The sequence below is a fragment of the Babylonia areolata genome, chromosome 18 (assembly GCF_041734735.1).
Source record: "Babylonia areolata isolate BAREFJ2019XMU chromosome 18, ASM4173473v1, whole genome shotgun sequence".
NCBI classification, from domain to species: domain Eukaryota; kingdom Metazoa; phylum Mollusca; class Gastropoda; order Neogastropoda; family Buccinidae; genus Babylonia; species Babylonia areolata.
The window spans coordinates 448,217-450,367 of record NC_134893.1 but is presented as its reverse complement, the minus strand read 5'-3'; the positions used below and the strand labels follow the sequence as shown (position 1 = coordinate 450,367).

The following is a 2,151-nucleotide window of genomic DNA, read 5'->3' as shown; positions in this document are numbered from 1 at the left end:
CATTCCCACCCCTTTTCCCCTCCATCCACATTCCCACCCCTTTTTCCCTCCATCCACATTCCCATCTACATTCCCACCCCTTTTTCCCTCCATCAACATTCCCACCCCTTTTTCCCTCCATCTACATTCCCACCCCTTTTTCCCTCCATCCACATTCACACCCCTTTTTCCCTCCATCCACATTCACACCCCTTTTTCCCTCCATCTACATTCCCACCCCTTTTTCCCTCCATCAACATTCACACCCCTTTTTCCCTCCATCTACATTCCCACCCCTTTTTCCCTCCATCAACATTCACACCCCTTTTTCCCTCCATCCACATTCCCACCCCTTTTTCCCTCCATCAACATTCCCACCCCTTTTTCCCTCCATCCACATTCCCACCCCTTTTTCCCTCCATCAACATTCCCACCCCTTTTTCCCTCCATCAACATTCACACCCCTTTTTCCCTCCATCCACATTCCCACCCCTTTTTCCCTCCATCCACATTCACACCCCTTTTTCCCTCCATCAACATTCACACCCCTTTTTCCCTCCATCTACATTCCCACCCCTTTTTCCCTCCATCTACATTCCCACCCCTTTTTCCCTCCATCCACATTCCCACCCCTTTTTCCCTCCATCCACATTCCCACCCCTTTTTCCCTCCATCCACATTCACACCCTTTTTCCCTCCATCAACATTCCCACCCCTTTTTCCCTCCATCCACATTCACACCCCTTTTTCCCTCCATCCACATTCACACCCCTTTTTCCCTCCATCCACATTCACACCCTTTTTCCCTCCATCAACATTCCCACCCCTTTTTCCCTCCATCTACATTCCCACCCCTTTTTCCCTCCATCCACATTCACACCCCTTTTTCCCTCCATCAACATTCCCACCCCTTTTTCCCCATCTCAAGTCTGTCAGCTCCTCCGTGTCACTTGGGAAGTTCGGGAAGCGAAGGACAGTTGGACAGCTGACAAGGTGTGGCCAAGATTGGTCAGAGTCATCAGATCATAGACTGGGAACGGCTATGGTGTGTGTTTTTGTTATTTTGAACATGTTTAATTGTGTGCTTCTGTACTTTCACATCAAACTTTATCCCCTTTAAAATAATTTTAGTACAAGTGTAATTACTGAAATAAAAACTAATTATTTTTAACTCCCTTGTTCCCGATGTCCTCTGTGTGAGAGGACAGGCCCTTTCTCAAAAAGTAGGGCACCACAAGCTTGCTCTGGACAAAGAATGTTCAACAAAAAATGACAGTTTGAAATCATCCACAATATTTTGCCATAGACAGATGTTCAACAAAAATGTGACAGTTTGAAATCATCCACAATATTCTGCCATAGACAGATGTTCAACAAAAAAGTGACAGTTTGAAATCATCCACAATATTCTGCCATAGACAGATGTTCAACAAAAAAGTGACTGAAATCATCCACAATATTCTGCCATGGACAGATGCTCAACAACAAACCACAACAGACAGTACACAATGCTCCACACTAGTCCAGCAGATTTCCTGTCACAGCGACAGTGTCCGACCCAGTCACCCCACCTTCCTTCTCCACCTCCCCCTCCTCCTCCTCATCGTCATCGTCATCGTGGATGACCTGTCCGGAGGTGTTGTAGGTGAAGGTGCCGCGAGTGAGGTCCACCTCGATGGGGAACACTACAGCTCGGGCCATCACCCCGCGACACTCCGCATGGTACCTGGACATGGCCGACACAAACTTCTGCAGCTGGAACACGATGTCTTGCACTGCACACACACAACACAACATACACAGTATCGTAGACATGGCCGACACAAACTTCTGCAGCTGGAACACAATGTCTTGCACTGAAAAAAGAAGGATAAATAAAAATGTAACAGGAATCTGATTGAGGAAATAATTTTTTCTGCCCTTCCCAGAAGTGCATTGTTATTGTAATTAAAATGTGTGGAAAGAACTGATTTTTGTATTTTCAAGCCAAATCTGGTGTCGAAAATTTAGTATTTCCAGAAAGTTTAAGTTTACCACACACACACACAAACACACACATACACACACACACACAGACACACACACAGACAAATACACACACACACACACACAGACACACACACACACAGACACACACAGACACAGACACACACACACACACACACAGACACA

At 46.2% G+C, this 2,151-nt stretch overlaps 1 protein-coding gene across 3 annotated transcripts in view; it reads right to left on the bottom strand.

The window, feature by feature from the left end:
• Nucleotides 1-901: 901 nt before the first annotated feature.
• The window catches only part of LOC143293119 (PRKCA-binding protein-like), a 94,341-nt gene continuing 93,091 nt past the window's right edge, over nt 902-2,151 (bottom strand). For all 3 annotated transcript variants that reach the window (XM_076604029.1, XM_076604027.1, XM_076604028.1), the window contains exon 9: nt 902-1,754. In XM_076604029.1, the coding sequence (XP_076460144.1) occupies nt 1,498-1,754 (257 nt within the window). In that variant the 3' untranslated portion in view covers nt 902-1,497. The remainder of the gene's footprint in view (nt 1,755-2,151) is intronic.